Source organism: Mauremys reevesii, linkage group 22 (genome assembly GCF_016161935.1).
Source record: "Mauremys reevesii isolate NIE-2019 linkage group 22, ASM1616193v1, whole genome shotgun sequence".
In the NCBI taxonomy this organism is placed as follows: domain Eukaryota; kingdom Metazoa; phylum Chordata; order Testudines; family Geoemydidae; genus Mauremys; species Mauremys reevesii.
The window spans coordinates 21,338,010-21,364,377 of record NC_052644.1 but is presented as its reverse complement, the minus strand read 5'-3'; the positions used below and the strand labels follow the sequence as shown (position 1 = coordinate 21,364,377).

General features: G+C 68.8%; 1 protein-coding gene across 1 annotated transcript; it reads left to right on the top strand.

Moving 5' to 3' along the window:
- The first annotated feature begins 1,404 nt into the window (after window positions 1-1,404).
- On the top strand, window positions 1,405-26,225 carry BRSK1 (BR serine/threonine kinase 1). The gene is made up of 19 exons (XM_039510005.1): window positions 1,405-1,542; window positions 6,907-7,001; window positions 7,238-7,323; window positions 9,433-9,573; window positions 10,321-10,437; window positions 10,714-10,747; window positions 12,496-12,564; window positions 15,560-15,706; window positions 15,893-15,924; window positions 17,653-17,817; window positions 18,721-18,815; window positions 19,419-19,569; window positions 19,839-19,907; window positions 21,372-21,569; window positions 22,383-22,433; window positions 22,852-22,975; window positions 23,770-23,950; window positions 24,488-24,577; window positions 25,110-26,225. Exons 1-19 carry the CDS (start codon window positions 1,434-1,436, stop codon window positions 25,280-25,282), a joined length of 2,127 nt encoding a protein of 708 aa, XP_039365939.1. The 5' UTR covers window positions 1,405-1,433; the 3' UTR covers window positions 25,283-26,225.
- The last annotated feature ends 143 nt before the right edge of the window (window positions 26,226-26,368 follow it).

The window sequence follows — 26,368 nt, the reverse complement described above, 5'->3', positions numbered from 1 at the left end:
AATCACAGACACCATTACACACACAGCAATCACACCATCACAGCCACGCTCATACAACTACACAGCCAAATGATCACAGCCACAGTTACACAACAATCACACCATCACAGCTACGATCACACAGGTAAAGTCAGTCACAGACACAATTACACACCTGGCAGTAACAGCTACAATCACACGGTTACCCAGCCATACAATCACACTCAATTACACACACAACCATGACACAGTTACAGTTATACAATCACAAACACGGACACACAACAATCAGTCATAGCCACGATCACAATTACAATTACCCAGCCATATAATCACAGATCCAATTACACACACAACAATCGCAATTACCCAATCATTCAATCACAGACTCAACTGCACACATGACAACCACAGCCATGATAACACACTTAGTCATACAATCACAGAAACAACTACACACACTGCAATCACACAATTATAGTCATACCATCACAGCCCCAATTACACACACCACAATCCCCGTAATCACACAATGACAGTCACACAATCACAGCCACATTCACACAATCACAGCCATACAATCACAAACACAATTACACGGTTACCCAGCCTTACAATCACAGCCACAATTACCCACACCACAGTCACCCAATCACAGCCGCAATCACACAGTCATAAAATCACAGACAGAATTACACACGACAATCAATCCCAGACACAATTACACAGTTACCCAGCCATACAATCACAGCCACGATTACACACACCACAGTCACACAATCACAGCCGCATTCACACAATGACAGTCAGACAGAATTACACACATGCCACTCAGACAGTCACAACCACAATCACACAGTTACCCAGCCATACCGTCACTGACCCAGTTACACACCCCACAATCCCCGCAACCACACAATGACCGTCACACACTCACAGCCCCAATGAACCACCCCACAATCACACAATGACCATCGCACACTCACAGCCCCAGCTACACACACCACAACCCCAAACTCACCCAGCCAGACACCCGGATCCTGTGTCCCCCCCCTCCTGCGCCCCCCATCACCCCGCCCCCCCTTTGCGCCCCCCCGCGCGGCGGGCCGGGTTCACCCCGCCGGTGCCCGGATGCTGATGCGGGGGGGGGGGGGAGGAGGAGGAGGCAGCCTGGGGGGGGAGCCAGGGACGAGCATCCTCCAGCAGCCGCCGCAGCATCCCTGGCTGGAGGGGGGGGAAGGGCCCCCTCCATCATGCTGGTACCCGGGCGGTGAGCCTCCCTCCCCGCCCCGCCCCCCCCCTCCCCGCTCCCGCCGCCCCGCCCCCCGGGCCCCCCAAAGCCGCCGGCATGCGGGGCTGAGGGGCCGGGGCCTCCGTCTATTGTTCCTGCCCAGGGAGGGGAATCGAGGCGGGGTGGGGGGGGGGAGGTGGCGGACAAAGGGGGCCCGGCCGTCATGTCCGGCGGCAAGGAGCCTGGGGGGCCCCCCCCGGGCCCGGCCCCCCAGCACGCCCAGTACGTGGGGCCCTACCGGCTGGAGAAGACCCTGGGCAAAGGCCAGACGGGTGAGTCTGCGGCACCGGCCCCCCCGCTCCCCTGCGGTCCCTGGGGTAGATCCCCGCCCCGACACCGGGGGGATGGGCCCCAATACACCGCCCCCCCCCATTGCCTGGGGTAGATCCCCTGCCCCGATACCGGGGGGATGGGCCCCAATACACAGCCCCCCCCATTGCCTGGGGTAGATCCCCGCCCCGACACCGGGGGGATGGGCCCCAATACACCCTCCTCCCCCCCATTGCCTGGGGTAGATCCCCTGCCCCGATACCGGGGGGATGGGCCCCAATACACAGTCCCCCCCCATTGCCTGGGGTAGATCCCCGCCCCGATACCGGGGGGATGGGCCCCAATACACCCTCGTCCCCCCCCATTGCCTGGGGTAGATCCCCGCCCCGACACCGGGGGGATGGGCCCCAATACACAGCCCCCCCAGTGCCTGGGGTAGATCCTGCCCGACACCGGGATGGGCCCCAATACACAGTCCCCCCCCATTGCCTGGGGTAGATCCCCTGCCCCGATACCGGGGGGATGGGCCCCAATACACAGTCCCCCCCCATTGCCTGGGGTAGATCCCCTGCCCCGATACCGGGGGGATGGGCCCCAATACACAGTCCCCCCCCATTGCCTGGGGTAGATCCCCGCCCCGACAACGGGGGGATGGGCCCCAATACACCCTCCTCCCCCCCATTCCCTGGGGTAGATCCTGCCCGATACCGGGATGGGCCCCAATACACAGTCCCCCCCCATTGCCTGGGGTAGATCCCCTGCCCGATACCGGGGATGGGCCCCAATACACAGTCCCCCCCCCATTGCCTGGGGTAGATCCCCGCCCCGATACCGGGGGGATGGGCCCCAATACACCGTCCTTCCCCCCCATTGCCTGGGGTAGATCCCCGCCCCGATACTGGGGGGATGGGCCCCAATACACCGTCCTTCCCCCCCATTGCCTGGGGTAGATCCCCCACCCTGAAACCGGGGGGATGGGCCCAATACACCGTCCTTCCCCCCCATTGCCTGGGGTAGACCCCCGCCCTGATACCGGGGGGATGGGCTCTACAAGATATTTCATCCCCCCCACATAGGCTTGCACTTCCCAGCTGAGATCACCTGCCCAGACGCCCGGGGGATGGGCTCGGCGTAAAGGCCCCCAGGAGAATCCCCCCCCCCTGCCCGCCTGCGGCTGGACCAGGCCAGCCTGTGGTCGGAGGGACACACCAGTGGGTGGGCAGGGTGAGGGGGGTTCATCTCCCCCCAGGCAAGTTGGGGGTCAATGGTGCCAGCAGTTTAGTGTCGAGAGGTTGATAGATTTGAGGGGTCTGGGGCGAGGTCAGTGGATCTGTGGGGTCATGGAATGGGGGGTCCCGGGTGCGATGGGGCTGGGGGTCAGGGCACCCATGGGAGCTGGGGCGGGGGTCCCTGGGGCGATGGGGCTGGGGGTCAGGGCAGCCATGGGAGCTGGGGCGGGGGTCCCTGGGGCGATGGGGCTGGGGGTCAGGGCACCCATGGGAGCTGGGGAGGGGGTCCCTGGGGTGATGGGGTTGGGGTCAGTGCACCCATGGGAGCTGGGGCGGGGTCCCTGGTGCGATGGGGCTGGGGGTCAGGACACCCATGGGAGCTGGGGCAGGGGGTCCATGGGGCAACGGGGCTGGAGGGTCAGTGCACCCATAGGAGCTGGGGCGGGGTCCCTGGTGCAATGGCGCTGGGGGGTCAGTGCACCCATAGGAGCTGGGGCAGGGGGGGTCCATGGGGCGACGGGGCTGGGGGGTCAGGACACCCATGGGAGCTGGGGGGGGGGGGCTGTACCTTTCCTGGGTAGCCCTGAGAAGTGGTGGGGAGAGTCAGTTTCCCAGGAGCTCTGTGCATGGCGAGGGTGGGGGGATGGGGAGCAGCCCCAGGAGCGATGGGGATCCCGGCTGGCAGGGGAGCCTTTGTGTGTCTGTTTCACCTCTGTCCGGGGGGGGGGGCTGGTCACTTTCACACCTGGGCCTTGGGGTGGGATGGGGGGGCTGGATGGACAGACACGGGTCTTGAGGGAAAATCTCTAGGCAGAGGGCAGGTGTTTGGGGGTCTGTTCTGCTGCAGGGAGTGAAGGGGGCGGAGGCGCCCAGCCCAGATCTCCGTTAGGCTCCTAACCAGCACCCCAGGAAACCCACCCTCTACCCCATCCCCTTGTGCTGGTGGGGGGGTTAGAAACACCAGAGGTCACTCGGCTGTGGGGCGACCCCCCTCCCTGGCTCTCTCATGCCCTTGTCGCTCTGTGTGTGTGTGTGTGGGGGGGGTTATATTTGTGCACTGAGAGGTTGTGGGGGGGGAGGATTTGCTGCAGTGCGGGCTGTGGGAACCGCGCGGATGTCTGGCGCGGGGGAGCTCAAGGAAATCCTCTGGAGGAGGGACATTGCTGCAAATCTCCAGGCCTTGCCTGGCTCACACGGGGTGGGGGCAGAGCTGACAGTGGATCTAATGTGTGTCGGAGGGGTGGGGGGGTGGATTCTTGGGCTGAGGATGGAGGGGAGCTGGTTTAATGCAGTGGTTGTATGGGGGGGGGGGGAATCCAGCCTGTGAGATAGAACCACCCTCCCCCCCGTCCAGGCCACTGGAGGGGTTAAACTTGCCGGACGGATGGACAGGCGGACACGTCTGTCTGGAGATCTGCTGGGGACGGGGGTCCCATCTCGGCCCCCTAAGTCGGGGGAGCTCTGTCTCTTTGCCCCCCACGAACTGCCCCCTCCCCCGCTCCCATGCAACACAGCATGGGAATCCATGCCGGGGGAGTTGGGTTTGTGTAGGGCCTACGGAAATGGTTTTTGTTTACTCCGGGGGTGGGTCAGAAGGAGGTGGGGCAGAGGGGGCAGGGTCGTGGGTCCGGAGCTGGGGACACTTGAGCTGTAATCCCAGGGGCCGCGTCGCTCTCTGACTCAGTTTCCCCTTCTAGCGGTAGCACCTGCCCAGGGCAGCGAGCGAGAGGGGGGATGGGCTGGGGTGCAGGGGGTGGGCTCAGGAATCTCCGGGTGACTCTGTGGGTGTCCCAGGGCGAGTCCTTGAATCATTCTCTGCCTCGGTTTCCCCATCCTCCCTCAGTCTAGTTAGATTGTGAGTTCTTAGAGGGGGAGGCCGCCCCTTTGCTGCACGTCCGTGCACTGACGGGGGCCACACTCGTTTGGCTGGAGGGGAGCTGGGGAGGACGGAAGGAGACAGGAGGTGAGGGGCGAACGCTGGGAACAACACCATACCGAGACCCACAGACCCGCGGGTGGGGCTGGGGGGGGTCCCCTGGCCCGACAGATGTGCAGCCCTGCGGCGCGGGCTCGCCTGCGATGGGCCTTGTACAGAGGACGAGGGTTCACCTGGGGTCCCGGCCTTGGTGGGGGGAGCTTCTTCTCCCCCCCACCCCCCGTCCCGACATCTTCCCATTGGGTACCAAAGACTCGGTATGCCCGGACCCAGAGAAAGGGGGTCCCCAGGGCTCTGTGCTCCAGTCCCTTGGGGAATTTGGCCTCCGGACTCGGGAGCGTCCGGTTTTGCTCAGGCGAGATGATGGGGCTTCGAACCCAGCCCCCGCTGTCACTGGCCGCCCCCTCTCTCACTCCACTTCAGCCCTTGTAGGATAGTTTGATCCTGGTTCTACCCCTGCCGTCCTGGAGTCAATCCTGGCCGAACCAGAGCAGATCTTTTGGAGAAACTTAGTGGACGAGTGTCCCCGTGCTGGAGGATGTGCCCCTCGCCCGAGGAAGCCGGTCCCTCCTTCACCCCGCTCCCTGGTACAAACGTGCCCCTCGCTTCCATTGTGGGGGCGGCGGCAGGCCCAGCTGAGAAAGGGAACAGCGGGGAGGTCACAGCCCGAGACACCCGGGCAGCTTTGGGATCACAATCCGAGGACGCTTGAAAATGAGCCCAGCCCACGTTCGATGGATTAAAAACTGGCTAACTGATGGATCTGAAAATGCGCCGGTGAACGGGGAAGTGCCTGAGCTCCCCGGGCGGTGCTGGGACCGAAGGGCTAACGGGACTCTTGGACGCATCAACCGGGGATCCCCGCGTGGGAGCAGAGAGGTGGGTCGGCCTCTGGATCTGGCCCGGGGGCGAATCCTGCGCCCAGCTCTGGGGCCTGCAGTTCCAGGAGGATGCGGCGAAACGGCAGAGGGGCCGGAGAAGAGCCAGGGGGACGACTGAGGGGTTAGAAAACCTGCTGGAGGGCGAGAGACGCCAGGAGCTCCAGCCGTGTCGCCGAGACGGCTCCAGGGGGACTCGACCCCCGGCTCTAGGGACCGACGTGGGGAACGAATATTTCATCACGGGCTTCTCAGGCGGGCAGAGGAAGATCAAACCCGACCCGACGGCTGGATGTTGGAGTGAGACGAACCCAGCCCGGGAAGGGGGCGCACGTGGAGGGGGATTAACCCTCGGACCGGCTGGCCAAGGGCCGGGGGGGATTCTCGGGCGCCATGTCTCTGAGGGATCTGCTCTGGGAATGATTCCGGGGCGGCTCTCTGCTGTACGGGGTTATCCCGACAGGCCTTGGAATGGGCAAATTTGTCCTTTTGCTGGTTGAGTTTCCGGCCGTTTCTCCGGGCACAAGGGGAGATGCTGGCCAGAGGACACGGTAGCGCGGAGAAGTGCGCTGAGAGACGGGCCAGCCGAAAGTGGCCACCCCCCCCCACGTAGCAAAACGTCTGTTCACGTGGGCTGCCAGAAATCCACGTGGGGTTGGGGGGTGCACTGGGGCGGCAGGGACGGGACGGACACACACACATTAACTGAACGGTTTGGACGATCCAGGGGTCTCCCCGATTCTGGGTGCCGGGGATTCTCTGGGACCCTCTGCCCCCCGGATCCCAACGGGCCCCCATCACTGGCCTGGGGGAGGGCCAGGGCTCCCTCTTGGAAGTTGGAGCATTTGGGGCCGGGCAGAGGGCAATGCCAGGGACGGGTGGGTGGGAGGAGATGGACAAATACACAGAATCGGGGAGAGTTAAATTCCGCCCCCACGTCAGTTTCATTTGCCATCTCTGGTCAGTTTCACTTTAAAAGCCGCAAGAGCTCACCCCTGACACCACAGCCCAGGCGCAAAGGGCCCCAATCGCGGTCGGGGTGGGGGGGCCTCTGTGCAGCACCCGGATTGACAGAAACATTGTGGTTCACTAGGGCGCTGCACTGCAGGGCGGAGGGCCAGCAGGGGGCGCTGGGCTGCAGCAGGTGTGTGGGGCGCTGTGGGGCAGGGCCAGCGGGGGGTGCTGGGCTGCGGTGGGTGTGTGGGGTGCTGTGGGGCAGGGCCAGCGGGGGGTGCTGGGCTGCGGTGGGTGTGTGGGGTGCTGTGGGTGCCATGCTGCGGCGGGTGTGTGGGGCACCGGGCTGACCCCTCTCCCCGCCCGCAGGGCTGGTGAAGCTGGGCGTTCACTGCATCACGGGGCAGAAAGTGGCCATCAAGATCGTGAACCGGGAGAAGCTGTCGGAGTCGGTGCTGATGAAGGTGAGAGCCTGGGGGTGCCGGGGGCTCAGGGAGGGGCTCAGTGCTGGGGGGGGGGCTCTGCAGGCCCCCCCTTTCCCAAATCCAAATTCCCCGTGATCCGCCCCAGCCCCCCCAGGCACAGGGGGGAGCCCGGCTGAGTTTGGAACACGGGCTTGGGCGCCCCCAGCCCGGCCCCCGTTCCTCTGCCCCACCCCGATTCCCTTCCCCATCCCCCCTCTCTGTGTCGCCCCCTGCAGGTGGAGCGGGAAATCGCCATCCTGAAGCTGATCGAGCACCCGCATGTGCTGAAACTGCACGACGTCTACGAGAATAAGAAATATTTGTAGGTATTTATAGACGCTCCCTGCGCATCACCCCCCCAGTCCCTGCCCTGGGGCCAGGTGGGAGCCGGCGCCCCCTAGAGGGGACAGGCCCCGCGCCCCATTCCCTGCCCCCCGGGGAGCTGGTGCCCCCTAGAGGGGAAAGGCCCCACACCCCATTCCCCACCCCCCTGAGCCAGCCAGTCCCTGCCCTGGGGCCGGGTGGGAGCCGGTGCCCCCTAGAGGGGACAGGCCCCGCGCCCCATTCCCCGCCCCCCCGAGCCACCAGTTGAGGTCTCCCATCCCAACACACACACACACCCTGACCCTGCTTAGCTTTGGGGCAGGGACACTGGCTGCCTCCCAGGCTGGGGCCGTCCTGTGATCTCTGTTAACCCCAGGCCATCCTTGATTGGCTGAGGAGATTGTCAGCCGCCCAATTGGAGCCCTCCAATCTATGCCGTTGCTTCTAAGGGTTTCCAATTGGCCGGGGAGATGGTGAGCCAGCCAATCAGAGCCTTCGAGTCTCTGCTTTTGCTTCTAAAAGGCAACTGCTCTGGAATGCGGGCTGGGGGGGATGTTCTAGAGCACAGTTCTAGAGTGGGAGGGACCATTGGCTGATGTTCTAGATCAACACTTTACTCGCATGAGTGGGGTTCTAGACAGTGTTTCTGTGTTCTAGATCGCCCCCCTGGAATTGGCCGCACTGGCTTGTCTGGTAGGAGGTTCTGTAGGGAGGCCGTCCTGTATGCAAAGCTCTGGAGTTTGGCTCTAGAATAAGGGCCTCTCTCCCTGCTTTGCTATTCTAGAGCATCGCTCTCCAGTGGGTGGGTGGGTTTTTCTAGACGGCAGTTCGGTAATAAGCACCTTCGCTCGCGGGTTCTAGGTCATGGATCTAGGACCAGGGCAGGACCTTGCTTAGCTGTTCTAGAGCAGCGCTGAGCAACGGGTGTGTTTGGTATTCTGGAGGGTGACTCTGCCGTGATGCTTTTCCTGAATCGAGTGGTCTAGACTCATGGTCCAAAACTTGCTGCGAGGGACTAGATCATGGTCCTAGAGCTGGGGCAGGCTTGTTGCTTTGATGTTCAGTTTGGAAGGGGTGTGTTTGCTTGTCCAGGGAACGGGTGCTGTGACGCTCTAGCTTGCGTGTCTAGAACCTGCTGGGCGTTGATGTTCCCGATCCTGGCTCCAGAATGCAGCTGAGTTTGCGTGGTTGTTCTAGAGCCTCACGCGGCCGTGGCCGTGTTTGCTTTTCTGGCGGATTTGCTCTGTGATGATCCCCCCCCAACACGACGTTCTAGCTCATGGATCTAGACCTGGGGTGGCCGCTGGTTTGAGGTTCTAGAGCGTGGCTCTGGAATGGGCGTGTTTGTGTTCCCGGCGGATGGGTGGTGTCACGTCTGGAACAAGGGAGCCCTGATGGCTCAGTCCGGGGGGGGGCAGATTCTCTGACAGGGCTCCGTGAGCGAGAGCCAGTGTGGAACCCGCTGGTCCCAGGGCTCCAGAGTGTGTGTGTGTGTGTGTGTGTGTGTGTGTGTGTCCGTGCTGCCCCCTGCTGGAGGGGCGGGGCCCTGCTCCGTGTGTGTGTGTGTGTGTGTGTGTGTGTGTCCCTGCTGCCCCCTGCTGGAGGGGCGGGGCCCTGCTCCGTGTGTGTATCTGTGTGTTAGGAGCAGGGTGTGTTAGATGCCAGGCAGTGACAGCTGGCTCCCCCCCCCCCCCCACATGCCCACACAAGCTGCCTTTGTCAGTGCTGGGCTGTGACATAACGGGCTGATGTGACATGGGGGGGGGGGTGAAACCTGGCACAGCAGCCCCCCCCCCAGCAGCAATGGGGCAATGGGGCCGGCCCTGCCTGCTGGGGGAGAGCGCCCCCTGCTGGGCCCCCGCCCCGCTCCCTGCAGCGCACGGGGGGGTCACTGACCCAGCTGGTCGCGGGGGGGGGTATCAAGGGAGAGCTCTGATAGGTCGTGACCTTTCCCCCCCACCATTCCCTCCTCCCCACTTAACCCCCCTCCCCTTCTGCCCCTTCCCCCCGGCCGGATCTCACTTCCCCTGCCCCTAATCCCTCCCCGGAGTCCCTCCTCCTCCCGGCCCTGACTCCCCGATCCCCTCCCCATCACCCCCGCCCCCAGGTACCTGGTGCTGGAGCACGTCTCGGGTGGGGAGCTCTTCGACTACCTGGTGAAGAAGGGGCGCCTGACCCCCAAAGAGGCTCGCAAGTTCTTCCGGCAGATTGTCTCCGCCCTGGACTTCTGCCACAGCTACTCCATCTGGTGAGCCCCCCCGGCCCCCCCACCCCGCCGTTCTCCCCACTCCAGCTCAGGCAGCGCTCCCCTCGCTGGGAGCAGTAGTATGGCTTTTATCCTCTCGTTTCCCCCCTCGCCACGAGTGATGGGTTTGGGGGCCAGGCCAGGTTCTGAGCTGAGCTCCCCCTCCCCCGGATTGATTTGGAGTCACCCCTGTTTGCACTGGGGGCGGGGTTGGTCTGATCTCAGCCCCCTGGGTCAATCTGGAGTCACCCCGACTGCAGTGGGGGCAGGGCCAAGTTCTGATCTCTGCCCCATGGGGTCAATCTGAAATCACTCCTGTTTGCACTGGGGGCAGGGCCAGTTCTGATCTCTAACCCCTGGGCTCCATCTGGAGTCACTCCTGTTTCCAACGGGGATAGGGTTATGATCTCAACTCCTCAAGGGTCAATCTGGAGTCACTCCTGTTTGCACTGGGGGCAAGGCCGGTTCTGATCTCAGCTCCCTGGGGTCACTCCTGTTTGTACTGGGGATAGGTTTCTGATCTCAGCCCCTCCAGGGTCAATCTGGAGTCACTCCTGTTTGCACTGGGTGCAGAGCCGGTTCTGATCTCTGACCACTGGGCTCAATCTGGAGTCACTCCTGTTTCTAATGGAGATAGGTTTCTGATCTCAGCCCCATGGGGTCAATCCAGAGTCACTCCTGTTTGCACTGGGGGCAGGGCCTGTTCTTAGCCCCTCGGGGGTCTCTAACCCTCCCTCTGCCCCATTGCAGCCACCGTGACCTCAAGCCAGAGAACCTGCTGCTGGACGAGAAGAACAACATCCGCATCGCAGACTTCGGGATGGCGTCCCTGCAGGTCGGGGCCAGCCTGCTGGAGACCAGCTGTGGGTGAGCCCCATGGGGCGGGGGGCCGGGGGGGCGGAGAGCCGCGGGGGCCTCGGAGGACTGGCCGGCAGGGAGGAGGGCCTGCCGGAGGCGCTGTCTCCCTTGGGGGCCGCCCCTCCCTGCTCCGGCTGGGGGTGGGGCTGGGCACCCATGGGGAGGTGTGGGGTGAGGGGGCGGGGCCTGTGTGACTCAGCCGCCCCCCGGGACTGAGCCTCCTTTTCACTCCGTCTCTCCCTCTGTCTGTCTCTCTCTCTTCTTCCCCCCATTGCTGCCCCCCAGCTCTCCCCACTATGCATGTCCCGAGGTGATCAAGGTAAGTCACGGAGTCCCACCCCCGCCCTGCCCCACGCGCCAGCCCCTCGGCCCGTCAACCCCCCGCCCCAACCCACGGCCCATAAACTCCCATATCCCGCCCTCTCCCTGCCCCACGCGCCAGCCCCATGGCCCATCGACCCTGGTATCCCGCCCCCTCCCTGACCCACGGCCCGTCAACCCTCATATCCTGCCCCTCCCTGACCCATGGCCCATCGACCCCGGTGTCCCGCCCCCTCCCTGACCCACACGCCAGCCCCACAGCCCGTCAACCCCCCGCCCCGCCCCACGGCCCATAAACTCCCATATCCCGCCCTCTCCCTGCCCCACGCGCCAGCCCCACGGCCCATCGACCCTGGTATCCTGCCCCCTCCCTGACCCACGGCCCGTCAACCCTCATATCCTGCCCCTCCCTGACCCATGGCCCATTGACCCTGGTGTCCCGCCCCCTCTCTGCCCCACACACCAGCCCCATGGCCCATCGACCCTGGTGTCCCGCCCCCTCCCTGACCCACACGCCAGCCCCACGGCCCATCGACCCTGGTTTCCCGCCAGCTCCCTGATCCACGGCCCGTCAACCCTCATACCCTGCCCTCTCCCTGCCCCACATGCCAGTCCCACAGCTCATTGACCCTGGTATCCCACCAGCTGCCTGACCCACGGCCTGTCAACCACCATATCCTGCCCCTCCCTGACCCACGGCCCATTGACTCTGCTATCCCACCCCCTCCCTGCTTCAATGCCAGCCCCACGGCCCATTGACCCCCATATCCCACCCCCTCCCTGCCCCACACGCCAGGCCCACAGTCCGTCGACCCTGGTATCCCGCCGCCTCCCTGACCCACGGCCCGTCAGCCCCCATATCCCGCCTCCTCCCTGCCCCACACACCAGCCCCACGGCCCATCGACCCCATATCCCGCTCCCGCCCTGCCCCACACACCAGCCCCGCGGCCCATCGACCCCATATCCCGCTCCCGCCCTGCCCCACACACCAGCCCCACGGCCCATTGCCCCCATATCCCACCCCTTCCCTGCCCCATATGCTATTCCCATGGTCCATTGACCCCTGTGTCCTGCCCCTCCCTGCCCCACATGCCAGCCCCACGACCCAGGTAGCCTGGTATCTAGGTGGGTGTGGATGGGTGGGGGGACAGACACTGTTGAAGGTGGCTGGGTGCTGAGCGCGGCCGGGGGTGGCGGTGGGGGGTTCCCTCATGGGGGGTGGGGCTGAGGGAGGGGCTTTTCCCTGGGGAGGGGGCCAGGCTGTGGGTCCCTCCCTCCCCCCTCTGTTCCTAGCCTGGCCCCTCCCCCTCATCCTGGGGGCCTGTGGTCCCACTTGTTTGGGGGCTTGGTCCCCAGGGAGGGGCGGGGTAGGGGGCGGAGTCTGTGCCCTGGGAGGGCATCTGCCTGGGGGCTGGGGCGGAGTCTGTGCCCTGGGAGGGGCGTCTGCCTGGGGGCTGGGGCGGAGTCTGTGCCCTGGGAGGGGCGTCTGCCTGGGGGCTGGGGCGGAGTCTGTGCCCTGGGAGGGGCGTCTGCCTGAGGGGCTGGGGCGGAGTCTGTGCCCTGGGGAGGGGCGTCTGCCTCGGGGGGGGGGCTGGGGGCGGAGTCTGTGCCCTGGGGAGGGGCGTCTGCCTCGAGGGGGCTGGGGGCGGAGTCTGTGCCCTGGGGAGGGGCGTCTGCCTCGGGGGGGGCTGGGGGTGTCCGCGGGGAGCCCCCCCCAGTCCCAACTCTGTGTCTGTGCCGCGCAGGGTGAGAAATACGACGGGCGCCGGGCCGACATGTGGAGCTGCGGGGTCATTCTCTTCGCCCTGCTGGTGGTGAGTGTCCTGCTCCCGCCCCGTCCCCGGACCCCGTCCCCCAGACCCCGCTCCCCTGCCCCGTCCATGGACCCCCGTCCCCCCGTCCCCCCAGACCCCCGCTCCCCCTGCCCCCCGTCCCATGGACCCCCATCCCCCCGTCCCCCCAGACCCCCGCTCCCCCTGCCCCCCTGTCCCCCGGACCCCGTCCCCCCAGACCCCCGCTCCCCTGCCCCCGTCCCACGGACCCCGTCCCCCGTCCCCCAGACCCCTGCTCCCCTGCCCCCGTCCCACGGACCCCGTCCCCCAGACCCCGCTCCCCTGCCCCCCGCCCCCGGACCCCGTCCCCCAGACCCCGCTCCCCTGCCCCCGTCCTATGGACCCCAGACCCCGCTCCCCTGCCCCTGTCCCATGGACCCCGTCCCCAGACCCCAGACCCCGCCTCCCTGCCCCCGTCCCCGTCCCCCAGACCCCGCTCCCCTGCCCCGTCCCACGGACCCCGTCCCCCAGACCCCGCTCCCCTGCCCCTGTCCCATGGACCCCAGACCCCGCTCCCCTGCCCCCGTCCCATGGACCCCGTCCCCTGTCCCCCAGACCCCGCTCCCCTGCCCCCATCCCCCAGACCCCCAGACCCCGCTCCCCTGCCCCCGTCCCCGTCCCCCAGACCCCGCTCCCCTGCCCCCGTCCCATGGACCCCGTCCCCCAGACCCCGCTCCCCTGCCCCCGTCCCATGGACCCCGTCCCCCGTCCCCCAGACCCCGCTCCCCTGCCCCGTCCCATGGACCTCCGTCCCCCGTCCCCCAGACCTCCGCTCCCCTGCCCCCGTCCCATGGACCCCTGTTCCCCTGTCCCCAGACCCCGCTCCCCTGCCCCCATCCCATGGACCTCCGTCCCCTGTCCCCCCAGACCCCGCTCCCCTGCCCCCGTCCCATGGACCCCGTTCCCCTGTCCCCCAGACCCCGCTCCCCTGCCCCTGTCCCATGGACCCCTGTCCCCTGTCCCCAGACTCGCTCCCCTGCCCCAAGGACCCTTGTCCCCGTCACCCCAGACCCCTGCTCCCCTGCACCCCTGTCCCATGGACCTCCACTTCCCTGCGCCTCTGTGCCCCGTCCCATGGGCTCCATGGACCCCATCCCCCAGACCCCTGCTCCCTGCACCCCAGACCCCATCCCCTGTGCCCCACCCCCCTCCTCCACCTGTGCCCCGCTTCCCCTGTGCCCTGCGCCCCATCCCCCTGTCCCCCCAGACCCCTGCTCCCCTGTGCCCCAGACCCCTGTCCCCCTGTACTCCCATTTCCCTTCCCCATCCGTCTGCACCCCAACCCCTGTGCCCCCATCCCCTGCTCCCCTGTACCCCCACTCCTCCTGTGGCTCAGCCCCTGTCAGGGTTCCCTCCCCACTCTGAACTCTGGGGTACAGATGTGGGGACCTGCATGAAAGACCCCTCAGCTTATTGCTACCAGTTCAGGTTAAACCTTCCCCCAGGCACAAACCCTTCCTTGTCCTTGGACGGTATCGCTGCCACCACCCAGTGATTCAGCCAGAAATTCAGGAAAAGGGTCACTTGGAATCCGTATCCCCCCCAAATATCCCCCCAAGCCCCTACACCCCCTTTCCTGGGGAGGCTTGAGAATAAAACTCCAGGTGAGCACCGAGCAAACCCCTGGGGTGTTAGGACACTGAAAATCAATCAGGTTCTTAAAAGAAGAATTTTATTTGTAAAAAAAGTACAAGAATCGCAGCTGCCAAATCAGGCTGGGCGGGAACGTTGCAGGGCAAATAGGAAGATTTGAAACCCAGAGGATTCCCCGCCGGCTCTGCTTCACCGGCACAAATCAGGACTGAAATGTCCTCTTGGCGCAGGGAACATTCACCAGCTAAAACAAGAGAGACGCTACCGCGTTTCCTGGCCCCTGCTGACAATCCTTGTAATCTTAGATGCTCCGTTCAGGTCTGTTTTCGGGAGACGTGTTTCCTGCCTGGACCCTCTCTCTGTCCAGGGAGGGAACAGACCGCAAACAACCCCCCCCCCCAATTTGAAAGTATCTTTTCCTCCATTGGTCCTTTTGGTCAGGTGCCAACTAGGTTAAGGGAACTGATTAACCCCTTACAGGGAAGGGGATTCAGTACAGCTGCCCTGCGTATATCTATGGCACTCCTCATGCACCCTATTCCCCGGACCCCCATCCCACTGTACCCCAATCCTGGGCCCCATCCCCCCATCTTCCTGTCCCCCTGTGCTTCCACCCTGCTCCCCCTGTGCCCCCGTCCCTGCGCCCCCTGTGCTTCCACCCTGCACGCCATCCCCCTGTGCCCCCGTCATCTCCCATTCCCCTGTACCCCAATCCTGGGCCCCATCCCCATCTTCCTGTCCCCTGTGCTTCCACCCTGCACGCCATCCCCTGTGCCCCGTCATCTCCCATCCCCTGTACCCCAATCCTGGGCCCCATCCCCATCTTCCTGTCCCCTGTGCTTCCACCCTGCCTGCGCCTCCCCTGTGCCCCCCTCCCTGCGCCCCTGTGCTTCCACCCTGCACGCCATCCCCTGTGCCCCATCCCTGCCCCTGTGCTCCACCCTGCATGGCATCCCCTGTGCCCCCATCCCTCCCCATCCCCTGTGCCCCTGTGCTCCACCCTGCATGGCATCCCCTGTGCCCCCATCCCTGCGCCCCCTGTGCTCCACCCTGCACGCCATCCCCCTGTGCCCCCGTCATCTCCCATACCCCTGTAACCCCCTCCCTGCTCCCCTGTGCCCCATCTCCCATCTCCCTGTGCCCCATCCCTGCGCCCCCACTGCTGTACCCCATCCCCCAAACTCCCACTCCCAAATCCCCATCCTACCCCGGACCGCCATTTCTGGGGCCCCATCCCCCAGACCCCCCTGTACTCCCCATCCCCCTGGAGCCCCTGTATTCCTGGTCCCCCCTGGACCTCCAGGGCTGGGGGGCTCCTGTCCCCTGGAGGGATCTCAGGGTCACCCCCACCCGCTGAGAGCGTCTCTCGCCCGCCGGCCTGCAGGGGGCGCTGCCCTTCGACGACGACAACCTGCGACAGCTGCTGGAGAAGGTGAAGCGGGGGGTCTTCCACATGCCCCACTTCATCCCCCCCGACTGCCAGAGCCTCCTGCGCGGCATGATCGAGGTGGAGCCGGAGAAACGGCTCAGCGTGAGTCCGGCTCGGGGGTGTGGGGGGCACTGGCTGGGGGGAGCTGTGGGGCTGGGGGGCACTGGCTGGGGGGAGCTGTGGGGCTGGGGGGCACTGGCTGGGGGGAGCTGGCTGGCGGGAGCTGTAGGGCTCGGGCCGGGGCCAGGCAGGACCGGCTAATTCAACTGCTGTCTCCTCTCCCCATAGCTGGAGCAGATCCAGAAGCATCCCTGGTTCCTGTGAGTATCACATGCAGCTGCCCCCTGCCCTGCCCATCACCCTGGTGTCCGGCCCCCTGTCCCCATCACCCTGGTGTCCGGCCCCCTGTCCCGCCCCCTGGGCCCATCACCCAGGTGTCCGGCCCCCTGTCCCGCCCCCTGGGCCCATCACCCTGGTGTCCGGCCCCCTGTCCCGCCGCTGCGCCCATCACCCCGGTGTCCGGCCCCCTGTCCCGCCCCCTGGGCCCATCACCCCGGTGTCCGGCCCCCTGTCCCGCCCCTGGGCCCATCCCCCCGGTGTCCGGCCCCCTGTCCCGCCCCTGCGCCCATCACCCCGGTGTCCGGCCCCCTGCCTCGCCCCTGCGCCCATCACCCCGGGGTCCGGCCCCCTGCCCCGCCCCTGCGCCCATCACCCGGTGTCCGGCCCCTGTCACGCCCCCTGCGCCCATCACCCCGGTGTCCGGCCCCCTGTCCCGTCCCCAGCGCCCATCACCCCGGTGTCCGGCCCCCTGCCTCGCCCCTGCGCCCAGCACCCCGGTGTCCGGCCCCCGGGCCCGCCCCCCGCGCCCATCACCCCGGTGTCCGGCCCCCTGTCCCGCCCCCTGGGCCCATCACCCTGGTGTCCGACCCCCTGTCCCGCCCCCTGCGCCCATCACCCCGGTGTCCGGCCCCTGGGCCCATCACCCCGTGTCCGGCCCCTGTCCCGCCCCTGGGCCCATCACCCGGTGTCCGGCCCCTGTCCCGCCCCTGCGCCCATCACCCGGTGTCCGGCCCCTGTCCCGCCCCTCGCCCATCACCCCGGTGTCCGGCCCCTGTCCCCCCCCTGCGCCCATCACCCCGGTGTCCGGCCCCCTGTCCCGCCCCCTGCGCCCATCACCCCGGTGTCCGGCCCCCTGTCCCGCCCCCAGGGCCCAGCACCCAGGTGTCCGGCCCCCTGTCCCGCCCCTGCGCCCATCACCCCGGTGTCCGGCCCCTGCCCCGCCCCTGCGCCCATCACCCTGGTGTCCGGCCCCCTGTCCCGCCCCTGCGCCCATCACCCCGGTGTCCGGCCCCCTGTCCCGCCCCCTGCGCCCATCACCCCGGTGTCCGGCCCCCGGTCCCGCCCCCAGGGCCCATCACCCCGGGGTCCGGCCCCCTGTCCCGCCCCCTGCGCCCATCACCCTGGTGTCCGGCCCCCTGTCCCGCCCCTGGGCCCATCACCCTGGTGTCCGGCCCCCTGTCCCGCCCTCTGGGCCCAACACGCTGGTGTCCGGCCCCCTGTCCCGCCCCCTGGGCCCAACACGCTGGTGTCCGGCCCCCTGTCCCGCCCCCTGGGCCCATCCCCCCGGTGTCCGGCCCCCGGTCCCGCCCCTGGGCCCATCACCCAGGTGTCCGGCCCCCTGTCCCGCCCCTGGGCCCATCACCCCGGTGTCCGGCCCCTGTCCCGCCCCTGCGCCCATCACCCAGGTGTCCGGCCCCCTTCCCCGCCCCTGGGCCCATCACCCTGGTGTCCGGCCCCCTGTCCCGCCCCTGCGCCCATCACCCCGGTGTCCGGCCCCCTGTCCCGCCCCTGGACCCATCACCCTGGTGTCCGGCCCCCAGGGCCCATCTGCCCCGGTATCCTGGCCTCTCTGGTTGGAGCCCGGCAGCTCTTGGGGGTGGGTTTAACTCCAACAGCTGAACATTTCTTATGAGAACCCGGCTCAACGCCCCCCCCCGCCGGGATCCCCCCCCCCCCGCCGGTAGCTGCAGTGGGGCTGTTCCCCGCAGGGGGGGCAGGAACGAGCCGGAGCCGGAGCAGCCGGTGCCGCGGAAGGTGTCGATCCGGCGCATCCAGTCGGTGAGCGAGCTGGACCCCGACGTGCTGGAGAGCATGTCCTCGCTGGGCTGCTTCCGCGACAAGGCGCGGCTCCAGCAGGAGCTGCAGGCCGAGGGGTACGGGGGGCCCAGGGGTGCGGGGGAGGGGTGGCAGGCCGAGGGGTGCGGGGGCGAGGGGTGGGGAGGGGGCAGGCCGAGGGGTACGGGGGGAGGGGTGACAGGCCGAGGGGTACAGGGGAGGGGCTGCAGGCCGAGGGGTGCGGGGGCGAGGGTGTGGGGAGGGGGCAGGCCGAGGGGTACGGGGCGAGGTGTGGGGAGGGCGGCAGGCCGAGGGGTACGGGGAGGGGTGACAGGCCGAGGGGTACAGGGAGGGGCTGCAGGCTGAGGGGTACGGGGGCGAGGGGTGTGGGAGGGCAGGGGTACAGGGGCAGGCCGAGGGGTACAGGGAGGGGCTGCAGGCCGAGGGGTACGGGGGCGAGGGGTGGGGAGGCAGCAGTCTGAGGGGTATGGGGCAGGCCGAGGGGTGTGGGGAGGGGGCAGGTCAGGGGTGCAGGGAGGGGCTGCAGGCCTGAGGGGTGCGGGGAGGGCTGCAGGCCGAGGGGTACAGGGGGCAGCAGGCCAAGAGGTGCGGGGAGGGGCGGCAGTCTGAGGGGTACGGGGGCAGCAGGCTCAGGGGTACTGAGTGGGCAGGAGGGGAGGGGGGAAGAGAGACTGGTGGGGGCTGGTGCGGGGGGGCTGGTGAGTGAGATGGGGGGATGCAGCAGGGGGAGGAGTGAGACTGGTGGGGGGAGGGGCACGGCAGTGGTGGGGGACAGACAGACATGGGGGGACACGGGTGTGGGGGAGGGGGGGCAGGAGGCCAGAGAGGCTGGGGAGAGGCTGGGGGCAGTGGGGGAAGGGGCTGAGGAAGGAGTGGAGCAGGAGCAGGCGAGGGGGTGATCAGGGGAGTTGGGGAGGGAGTTAATGGCAGGAAGGGGGTGGGGTGGTGCCAGCCCCGGCTCTGAACCCCTCCCGCCCCAGGGAGAACCAGGAGAAGATGATCTATTACCTGCTGCTGGATCGCAAGGAGCGGTACCCCAGCTGTGAGGACGAGGACCTGCCCCGCAACGACGCCGGTGAGACCCCCACCGGAGCCCGCCCGGGGCCAGCTCTCCCGTGCCGCTCCCGAGCCCTCGGCCCCAGCACCGCTCCCGAGCCCCTCGGCCGCTCCCCAGAGCCTCGGCCCCAGCACCGCCCCGAGCCCCAGCCGCCTCCCACAGAGCCCCTCGGCCCCAGCACCGCTCCCGAGCCCCTCAGGCCGCTCCCGAGCCCCTCGGCCCCAGCACCGCTCCCAGCCCCTCGGGTCGCTTCCCAGAGCCCCTCGGGTTGCTCCCAGAGCCCCTCGGCCCCAGCACCGCTCCCCGAGCCCCTCGGCCCCAGCACCGCTCCCCGAGCCCCTGGTCGCTCCCCGAGCCCCTCGGCCCCAGCACCGCTCCCAGAGCCCCCTCGGCCCCAGCACCGCTCCCCCCCAGAGCCTCCTTGGGTCGCTCCCCCCCAGAGCCAGCCTCATTCCCAGGGCTGCTCCCCGCTGAGCCCCCTCGGCCCCTGTGCCGCTCCCTCCCAGACCCCTCTAGACCCCAGCGCTGCTCCCCCCCCAGAGCCAGCCGCATCTCCGCCCCCGGATACCCAGCCCAGAGGGGCCCCGTCCCACACTCACCCCCCCCCCCGTTCCGTGGCAGATCCCCCCCGGAAGCGGGTCGACTCGCCGATGCTGAACCGCCACGGGAAGCGCCGGCCCGAGCGGAAATCCATGGAGGTCCTGAGCGTCACCGACGGGGGCTCCCCGGTCCCGGCCCGACGGGCCATCGAGATGGCCCAGCACAGCCAGAGGTGAGGGGGGTGGGGGGCGAGAGCTCAAGGGCCTGGCACGAGGGGACGCTGCCCTCTCTCCCCTGCCCCCCCCTCAGACCACCCCCCAATTGCTCTGCAAGCACCATGCTGTGTGTCAGAGCCCCTGTACTGCTGAGGGGGATTCCCTGTCTGTGTCCCTGCTGCCATCCCCGGCCCTGCGTGGCCTAGGCCCCATCCTGCCCCTTCGGGGGGCAACCCTGGAGCTGGGCCTGTCTCTCTCCCTGACCCCCCCTGTGCCCCTCACCCAGGTCTCGCTCCGTCAGCGGTGCCTCCACTGGCCTATCGTCGAGCCCGCTGAGCAGCCCCAGGGTGAGTGTGTGACGGGCCCCATGCGGGGGGGGGGGCGGTTATGAGGGCAGGGCTGGGGGTGGATCAATGGGGCAGGGACAGGGTGGGGGTCGCTGTGGGGACGGGGGCAGGAAGGGGGCACAGTCCAGGGGACTCTTGGCGGGGGTGGGGGTGTCACAGATCCTGCAGCCTCATTCCACCTCATTTGGCCTTGGTGCAGAAAGGCAAAATCTGGGGAGGGGGACAGAGACGCCCCTGGGGCAGGGAGCTGGGGGGGTGGAGGGAGGAGCTAGATCAGGGGCTTGGGGTCTGGCTGGGGGAGGAGGATAGATGGGGGCTGGGGAGGGGGATTATGGGGCTGGGAGATTGGGGGTAGATGGGGTTGTGAGGTGAGCAGTGGGATGTTCAGGGGCTGGGAGGGGGCTGGTTGGGGGCAGTGGCTGGGGAGTTGGGGGCTAGGCGAGGAGGGTTGGTGGGGTGACGTAGATCAGGGCCCGGGGTAGTTGGGGCTGGGGAAGGAGGGCTGGTGGGGCAACAGGGTCATATATTGGGGTTGGGGGTAGCTGGAGGACTGGGGAGGGGAGAGCTGGCGGGGGCAATGGGTGGGCGTAGATCGGGGGCTGGGGGTAGTTGGGGGCTGGGGAGGAGAGGTGGCGGGTGGTAATGGGGGTGTAGATGGGGGCTGAGGAGGGAGAGGTGGGGGCAATGGGGGTGTAGATCGGGGCTGAGGAGGGGTAATGGGGGCTGGGGAGGGGAGAGGTGGGGGCAATGGGGGCGTAGATTGGGGGCTGGGAGGGGTAGTTGGGGGCTGGGGAGGAGAGGTGGGGGCAATGGGGTGTAGATTGGGGGCTGGGGAGGGTAGTTGGGGGCTGGGGAGGAGAGGTGGGGGCAATGGGGGTGTAGATCGGGGCTGGGGAGGGGTAGTTGGGGGCTGGGGGAGGGGAGAGGTGGCGGGTGGTAATGGGGATGTAGATGGGGCTGAGGAGGGGTAATGGGGGCTGGGGAGGGAGATGCGGTGGGGGAATGGGGCGTAGATCGGGGCTGGGAGGGGTAGTTGGGAGCTGGGGAGGAGAGGCGGTGAGGGGAATGGGGGTGTAGATGGGGGCTGGGGAGGGTAGTTGGGGGCTGGGAGCGGAGAGGTGGGGGCAATGGGGCGTAGATCAGGGCTGGGGGGTCATCGCCGCGCCTCACGCTCACCCCATCTCACGGCTCTCCCCCCCCACCGCCCCCGCCCCCCCGGGGGGGCGTCTCTCTGTCCCTCCTCCCCCCCCCAGAGCCCTGTCTTTTCCTCCCCACCCCCGACGCCGGAGCCCCCCCTGCCCCCCAAGACCCAGACGCAGCCGGCCAAGGGCGGGCGGCCCGGGGGGCGGGGGCTGCACCAGAGCCGGCACTCGGCCCCCTTCCCGCTGCCCCCCGCCGCCTCCCCGCCCCCCGGCTCCCCCACCCGCTTCCGCTTCCCCCCGACTAAGCCCCCCCCCGCCGCGGTGCCGCAGGTCACCCCCACCCTCCCCGGGCAGCCCCTCCCACCCCGCTGGGCACCCCGTCCACACGCCCAAGGACAGCCCTCGGGCACCCGGGGACCCCTCCCGCCCCGGCGCCGCCCGCCTGGCCTGGACCCCGCGTCACAGCTCCCGCACGAACAGCGTCCTGGGGTCGCCCCGCTTCCACCGCCGGAAACTGCAAGGTGAGGGGCTGGGGGGCTGCGGGGGGACTGGGGGGGATCGGGGGCTGCGGAGAGCGGGGGCAGCGGGGGGCTGCGGGGATCGGGGGGCAGTGGGGGATTGCAGGGATCGGGGGGCAGCGGAGAGTGGGGGCAGTGGGGGCTGCAGGGATCAGGGGCAGTGGGGGCTGCAGGGATTGGGGGCCACAAGGGGCTGGGGATCCGGGGCTGTGGGGACGGGGCAGCGGGGGCTGCAAGGATCGGGGTTGTGGGGACAGGGGCAGCGGGGGCTGCGGGGATCGGGGGTTGTGGGGACGGGGCAGCGGGGGCTGCGGGATCGGGGGTTGTGGGGACAGGGGCAGCGGGGGCTGGGGATCGGGGTTGTGGGGACGGGGGCAGCGGGGGCTGCGGGATCGGGGTTGTGGGGACGGGGGCAGCGGGGGCTGCGGGGATCGGGGATGGGGACGGGGCAGCGGGGGCTGCGGGATCGGGGGCTGTGGGGACGGGGGCAGCGGGGCTGCGGGATCGGGGCTGTGGGGACGGGGGCAGCGGGGCTGCGGGATCGGGGCTGTGGGGATGGGGGCAGCGGGGCTGCGGGATCGGGGGCTGTGGGGACGGGGCAGCGGGGGCTGCGGGGATCGGGGCTGTGGGGACGGGGGCAGCGGGGCTGCGGGGATCGGGGGCTGTGGGGGACGGGGCAGCGGGGGCTGGGGACATTGGGGTGGGGAGCCAGGAACAGAGCGGGATGGGAGGGTCGGGGCAGGAATCAGTATTGGGGTGGGGGGCTCAGGGGTGGGGGGGCTTGTGGCTCTTTCTGCCGCTCTAACCCCCCCTCCCCCCACAGTCCCCACCCGGAGGAGATGTCCAGCCTGACGCCGGAGTCCTCCCAGAGTGAGTATGGGGGGACCGGCCCCCCCTGAGCCCCCCTGAGTCCCTGCCCCCTACTGCCGCCCCATCCCCGCCCCCACCTGCTGCCCCCCCACGCCCTCCTCTGCCCCCTCCGCCCCCCAACACCTGCCGTTCCCCTGTCTCTGCCCCTGGCACCCACCAACCCCCGGGCCTATGGACTCACCCCTCGGCCCGGCCCTCGAATCTCCTGCCCCTGTCTGCCCCCAGCCCTGCCCCCTCAGCTCGCCTGCCCCTGTCTGCCCCCACCCAGCCCTGCTCCCGGCTCTGCCCCTTGTCCCGCTCCCCCGGCTCTGCCCCAGATCTCCTGCCCCGTCTGCCCCCTGTCCTGCCCCCCCAACTCCCCACCCCGCCCAGCCCTGCTCCACCGGCTCTGCCCCCGGCTCTCCTGACCCCGTCTCCCCCAGGCTGGCGAAGAAATCCTGGTTCGGGAATTTCATCTCGCTGGAGAAGGAGGAGCTGATCTTCGTGGTGATCCGGGACAAGCCGCTCAGCTCGGTCAAGGCCGACATCGTCCACGCCTTCCTCTCGGTGCGGGGCGGGCGGGGCCAGGCAGGGCGGGGGCTGGGTCAGGGGCCGGGCTGACTGGCAGGAGGAAAGGAGCCTGGGGGCTGGGATGGGGAGCGGGGGCCGTGGGGCAGGAGGGACGGGGCTGGGATGGGGAGTGGGGGCTGGGGGCAAGAGGGCTGGGGCTGGGATGGGGAGCGGGGCTGGGGGCAGGAGGGCTGGGGCTGGGACGGGAGCGGGGGCTGGGGCGGGAGGGACAGGGGCTGGGATGGGGAGCGGGGGCTGGGGGCAGGAGGGATGGGGCTGGGGCAGGAGGGAGGGGCTGGGACAGGGGCTGGGGGGCAGGAGCGAGGGCTGGGACAGGAGCGGGGGCTGGGGGCAGGAGGGATGGGGCTGGGGCAGGAGGGAGGGGGCTGGGACGGGGGCTGGGGGCAGGAGGGGCGGGGGCTGGGCTGGGAGCGGGGGCTGGGGCAGGAGGGCCTGGGCTGGGGCTGGGCTGGGGCAGGAGGGACGGGGCTGGGCTGGGGAGCGGGGGCTGGGGCAGGAGGGCCGGGGCTGGGGCTGGGCCAGGCGGGGCAGCGGGGCCGGGTTTGGGGGCACGATGGACAGGGGCTGGGGCAGGGGGGCTGGGGCAGGTGGGGCAGGGGGGCTGGGCTGGGGCAGGAGGGACGGGGCTGGGCCGGGGAGAGGGGCCGGGTTTGGGGGCACAATGGACAGGGGCGGGGCAGGGGGGCTGGGGGCTCTGAGGGGAGGGGGCTGGGCCGCGGGGGGGGGGGGAACGGCCGTGGGGATCCTGACGCGCCGCGTCCGCCCCCCAGATCCCCAGCCTGAGTCACAGCGTCCTGTCCCAGACGAGCTTCCGGGCCGAGTACCGGGCGTCGGGGGGCCCGGCCGTCTTCCAGAAACCCGTCCGGTTCCAGGTGGACATCAGCGCCTCCGAGGGGGGGGCCGCCCCCAAGGACAGCGGGGTCTTCTCCGTCAGCTTCACCCTCATCTCAGGTGGGGCCCCGGGGCCCGTCCCCGGCCCGTGGGGCCCGTTCCCTGCCCCCGGCCCCCGCTCCCCCGTTCCCTGCCCCTGGGGACCCCGCTCCCCCGCTCCCTGCCCCCGGGCCCCCAGGCCCCGCTCCTCCGTTCCCTGCCCCGGGACCCGCTCCCCGTTCCCTGCCCCTGGGGACCCCGCTCCCCCGCTCCCTGCCCCCGGGCCCCCAGGCCCCGCTCCTCCGCCCTGGGGACCTGGTGACCCCGCCCCCCTCCTGGCCCCGCTCCCGATCCTGGCCCCGCTCCCCCGATCCCTGCCCGTGGGGCCCTGTTTCCTTCCCCTGGGGCCTCCACTCCCCCGGGACCCCGTTCCCTGCCCAGGGGCCCCGTTCCCAGCCCCCGGGACCCTTCCCCTGACTCCCCACCTCATTCCCCCAGGCCCCCCTGTCCCCCGGCCCCCCATCACCCTCAGCCATTGCCCGGGGACCCTCCCCCCCATGTCTCCCAGAACACAGGACCCGGGGAGCCCCCCCCCCTTAATCTCTCACCTCCCCCCAGGTCCCAGCCGCCGATTCAAGCGGGTCGTGGAGACGATCCAGGCTCAGCTGCTCAGTTCCCACGACCAGCCCTCGGTGCAGGCCCTGGCCGGTGAGTGCGGCCCCACGGCCTCTCCGCTCCGGGGCCCCGTGGGGGGGGGGCTGCGGGTCGGGAGTGAGGGGCACGGGCAGGGCTGGGGCGGGGCAGGGCTGGGGGGAGCCCAGGGCTGCGGGTCGGGAGTGAGGGGCACCGGCAGGGCTGGGGGGAGCCCAGGGCTGGGCTAGCAGGGGCTGCGGGTCGGGAGTGAGGGGCACCGGCAGGGCTGGGGGAGCCCAGGGCTGCGGGTCGGGAGTGAGGGGCACCGGCAGGGCTGTGGGGGGCTGGGCTGGGCTAGCAGGGGCTGCGGGTCGGGAGTGAGGGGCACCGGCAGGGCTGTGGGGGGCAGGGCGGGGCTAGCTGGGGCTGCGGGTCGGGAGTGAGGGGCACCGGCAGGGCGGGGGGCAGGGCTGGGCTCGCCGGGGCTGCGGGTCGGGAGTGAGGGGCACCGGCAGGGCTGTGGGGGGCAGGGCTGGGCTAGCGGGGGCTGCGGGTCGGGAGTGAGGGGCACCCCTCTCCTAATCCATGTCCCCCCGTCCCCCCCCAGACGAGAAGAACGGGCAGCAGCCCCGCCCGCCGGGCACCCCCACCCGCGTGGCCCCGAATTCCCGGCGCTCCGACCCCGACGTCGCGGAGCAGCCTCGCCGCGGCTCGTGCAAGGAAAAGAAACTCGTGTCGTCCAACGGGACGCAGGCCCCCCAGCCCCCGCAGCAGCCGTGACCCCCGGGGAGCCCGGCCCCCCGCTCTGGCCCTGGCCCCCGCGGCCCCCTGCGGCCGGCGCCGGGGCAGGAAGCAGAGGAAGAAAGACACGGACGGGACCTCGCCCCGACAGGGCTTTGCGGGGGGGCCGCAGGGGAATTGCCCCCCCAACGGCTGACCCGGTGCCGCCGTCCGAGCAGGCCATACTGTGAACCTGTAAATAATGAAAACAAACAACCCCCCCACCCCCCCGACACAGAAGAACGAAAAGGAAACTGCAACTGACAAGAAACCCCACAAAAAATCCACAGAGGAAAAAAAACTGAGCCGGGGGAGGGGAGGGGGGGGCGGCTGGCTGGCTGGCCAGGGTGTGTGGGGGGGGAGACAAGATTTTAATTTAATTTATTGAATGGGGAGGGAGTGGATAGGTGGATTCGTTACCCCTCCTCCGCTTGCCTCCCCTCGTTCCCCTGCCCCACGACCCCCCGCGCCCCAGTTCCATCCGCCCCAGACCTTGGCTGGCTTCTTCCCAAACTGCTTTCATGGCCCCCCCCCCCCGAGGTTTGCCCCCTGCTGCGGCGAAGCGAGGTGGGAGGCTCGGGTCCCCGGGCGTGTGGACGCCCCCCCGCTGGATCGAAGCCAGTTCGCACCCTCACGCCGGTCCTGGGGGGGGGCTTTCTTCTCCCGCGGGGCGAAACTCTCCCGGCCCCCCGAAACCTGGGGCCGCGTCTCCGCTCGCCCCCAGCTCCGGAGCCAGGCAGGGAGGGAACCGGCGCTTTCCCGGCCTCCGCGGTGGAGCCAAGGAAAGGAAGCGACTTCGCTGCGGCCCCGGCCTGCTTCATCCTCCTCGCGCCTCCGGGGGGGTGGGGTGGGGGGGCGATGCCGCTTTCTGCTCGGCCGCCCGGGGCCGCCGTTTCTTTCCGTTTTCACGGTTGCGCAAAGTGACGGGCGGGGGGAGCTGCCGGTTTCTGAATGACGGCGGCTGCTGGGAACCAAACCGTCCGCACGTTATAAGCCATTTAACCCCCCTCCCAGCCCCGGTAAACGCTCAGAAGGCAGAGGAATAACAGTGGGCTCTGGCCGCGTCTTTTCTTGCTTCGCCTCGTT

Bases quoted from the DNA above. Each gene is read 5' to 3' on its own strand.
- BRSK1 (XM_039510005.1), top strand. From the start codon at position 1,434: ATGTCCGGCGGCAAGGAGCCTGGGGGGCCCCCCCCGGGCCCGGCCCCC. The intron at 7,324-9,432 runs GTAGGTATTTAT...CCCCGCCCCCAG, and splicing joins TACGAGAATAAGAAATATTT to GTACCTGGTGCTGGAGCACG. The intron at 10,748-12,495 runs GTAAGTCACGGA...TGTGCCGCGCAG, and splicing joins CATGTCCCGAGGTGATCAAG to GGTGAGAAATACGACGGGCG.